Genomic DNA, 3,058 nt, shown 5'->3' with positions numbered 1-3,058 from the left:
TCTATTTTTTGTGTCGTAAGACCATTGTGTAAACTGTGCCGCAGCACAATAGTGTGTTGTGAGAAATCATAAGGTATATATATATATATATATATATATATATATATATATATATATATACGTACAGGCTGCAGTTTGAGCTTTTTATTTTCTGTTCCTCTCTAATTTTGTATTAGGCCCTCTGAGGGTTGATAACTTTCATTTTTGTCTAAAGATGTGGCTTCACTGTTCACAGTGATTCGTACTCAGTCTTTCTATTTGTTTTGCTTATTAACTCGAGCTTCACTGTGCGTGTCTGATTTCATGTCTGGCTTCCGCGTGTCAGCAGACGAGCGGCTTCAAAAAAACCACAGAAAGTCACAGACCTCTGCACAGAATGGCGTTTGCATCTATATGTCTGGCTGTCGGTGAGCAAGTCTCGTTTTTTTTAACCTTTTATTCATCTTTACAGTAAAGCTTTTCTTCCATTCCTTATGTTTTCTGTCATATAATTTTAATCTCCATTTGCCTTGTTAATAACTCTACTACTGCCTCATTACTTAAATACGCGCTGATATAGTGTTCATGAGAGAGCTTTGTGTGTTCTAAATTTACAAAGCTTTAAGAAAATGAAACTTAGGAATAAGACAGGTGCTAATACTTTGTACGTTCAGTCCTAACCTCATGACCACATGTCGTATTACCCGTAGCTGCCTCTTTAATTTGTGTTCGGTAACATAGGTAGATGAAAATATCAGGAAACACGTAATGAGGGGGCTATCATTTCCACCCAACACAATCTTATGAAACAATTGTAGCTGAAACATGTTTTTTTTAATTCATATTTCAGGTTTTAAACTTGTTCAGAAAGTCCAGAATGTTGGGTGTGAAAATTTTCTGTTTATTTTGGCCATTCCTCAAAATGGGAAAGACGAGAGAGAAAAATAGTCACACGCTTCCAAAGTGTCTTGATCCTCAAGTCAGGAAATATGTTATTTATTTATTTTTTCAGATTATTCATATATTGCCAATTCCCAACACAAATCATCTTAAAACATTTTAATTTAAAAAATACAGTCCAATCATACAGACAAATTCTGTATGAATTTTTTTCCTAGTTATCATACAATGCAGTGAAGATCAGTTTGTTATTCAAACTGGTTGAAAGGTTTTCTATCTGAAAAAAAGATCCAGCAGCTTGAATCAAATCACTGACTTCCAGGCCTCATTGTGTTGTGATTAAGTCTTTCAGCAGATAAATCATCATTAAATTAATGAAATTAACACAGAAGCAGTTCACCAGACACTTAACCAACTTTCTCAATATCCAAATCCAGCAGAAAAGCCGTGGGATGGGGCCAAACAAATAACATAAAAGAGGAACACTAATTAATTCCTGTAATATATTTAATGCTTGAATAAAAGTAGCGTGATGCTAAGCAGGTTAAACCACAGCACTGCTTCCTGCCCTGATGGTGCTAGATTTCCACACTGCGCTCCGAGTCCCCACAACTAGCCAAAATAGAGATTTCTAATGCACAGCTGTCTCCGTGTCATTTCCTGTCTGAGCAGCAGCCACGCTGAGTATTCAGCCTGACCGACGTCAGTTCTTCCGCTACGAGGCCTTCAACCTGAGCTGTGCAGTCTCAGGGAACTTCAGTGGCTGGAAGGTGATGAGGAATGCTTCTGAGGAGTTTTCGCCGTGTGAAAATTGGGGCCGCCCGAACCGATCCTCCTGCATCAATCGCAGTGTCTACAAGTCGGACAACGGGCGTTACTGGTGCCAGTCTGAGCAAGGAGAGTGCAGCAACACCCTGGACATCAGGATACACAGTGAGCTTATCTCTATTACTGCTGGTTTTGACTGGTTCCACTGAATGAAGCATGTGATAGCTATGAAGTGGCCATCTGTGTTTTTTATGAGGTATTGCACTTTTTTAAATAGCACTGGTTTATATGTAAAATTTCAGCTGGTGTTGTGATCTTGGAGAGTCCAGCACTGCCTGTGATGGAGGGAGACAACGTGATGCTTCGCTGCTCCTACAAAGAGAGATATGACCCAAATGCTTCATCAGATTTCCCGGCTGTCTTCTACCAAAATGATACATTTTTTGGAAAGAGGTCTGAAGGAAAGATGATCCTTCAGAAAGTGTCAATGTCCAGCAAAGGATTCTACAAGTGCCAACACCCCACCAAAGGAGAGTCACTGCCGAGCTGGCTGGAAGTTAAAGGTAAAACTAACTTCTGCTGGACGTCGTTTTGTCCTGAAAAGGCTACCTTGGTGTGCTGGGAGGTCCAGAAAGCAGCTATTTGGGAAATATTCTCCTTTAACAGTCTTTTTTTTAAAAAAAAAAAAAGCTGTACATGCAGTATGCAGCAGACTTATAGAAGATAGAGTTCGGGTCAGATGAGGCCAAACCTAAAACAGAACCCGAAATGTTGCTGATACCTAATCTTGCACATCATCCTGACCTGAACGCAGCATCCCTACAGTGAAACAGGGTGGAGGCAGCATTATGCTGTGGGGACGCTTACTTTCAGTCTGGTTAGGGAACTTGATTGAAGCTACTGAAATGATAAATGGAAATAAATGCAAGGGCAATCGTGGAAGAAAACCTGTGAGAGACTGCTGACGACATGAGACGGAGTTTTAATATGCTGCCATGCTGGAAGCGCAACAACAACCCTTAGCATACTGACAGAGCCACAGTAGGAACGTTTGGATCACTGCATATTCATGTTTTGGATTGGTCAGGTCCATATCCAGACCTAACCTGACGCCGCCAGATAGATTTGCTCCGCATATCCATCTGGAAACCTTCCGTTGAAGTAATTTTGGGAAGGGGCGAAAATACTGGTTAGCTGATTGGCCTATGTTGGTGATAGACGGGCCAAATGAACCAATCAGATCAACGAAGCATATGACGTACTCGTCAACGAGAGACGACGAAAACACAACCACAAGCCAAGCTACTCTTGCTGCTGCAGGTAAAGGCTCGTTAGCTCAGCAAAGAAATACTCTGTAATTCCGATAAAACTTGCTCGATAGCCACGCTAACGCTAGTTTCATCGGCTGAAG

The 3,058-nt window shown here is 41.0% G+C and overlaps 1 protein-coding gene across 1 annotated transcript; it reads left to right on the top strand.

The window, feature by feature from the left end:
• Nucleotides 1-375: 375 nt before the first annotated feature.
• Nucleotides 376-2,752, top strand: LOC118558715 (Fc receptor-like protein 5). The gene is made up of 4 exons (XM_036129258.1): nucleotides 376-407; nucleotides 1,552-1,812; nucleotides 1,950-2,260; nucleotides 2,735-2,752. Exons 1-4 carry the CDS (start codon nucleotides 377-379, stop codon nucleotides 2,750-2,752), a joined length of 621 nt encoding a protein of 206 aa, XP_035985151.1. The 5' UTR covers nucleotide 376.
• Nucleotides 2,753-3,058: the final 306 nt, after the last annotated feature.

This window comes from Fundulus heteroclitus, unplaced genomic scaffold (genome assembly GCF_011125445.2).
Source record: "Fundulus heteroclitus isolate FHET01 unplaced genomic scaffold, MU-UCD_Fhet_4.1 scaffold_149, whole genome shotgun sequence".
In the NCBI taxonomy this organism is placed as follows: domain Eukaryota; kingdom Metazoa; phylum Chordata; class Actinopteri; order Cyprinodontiformes; family Fundulidae; genus Fundulus; species Fundulus heteroclitus.
The sequence above is the reverse complement of the archived record's forward strand: the minus strand, read 5'-3'. Positions and strand labels throughout refer to the sequence as shown.

Coding starts and splice junctions, on each gene's coding strand:
- LOC118558715 (XM_036129258.1), top strand. CDS start 377: ATGGCGTTTGCATCTATATGTCTGGCTGTCG. Junction 408..1,551: donor ATCTATATGTCTGGCTGTCG/GTGAGCAAGTCT, acceptor CTGTCTGAGCAG/CAGCCACGCTGAGTATTCAG. Junction 1,813..1,949: donor CCTGGACATCAGGATACACA/GTGAGCTTATCT, acceptor GTAAAATTTCAG/CTGGTGTTGTGATCTTGGAG.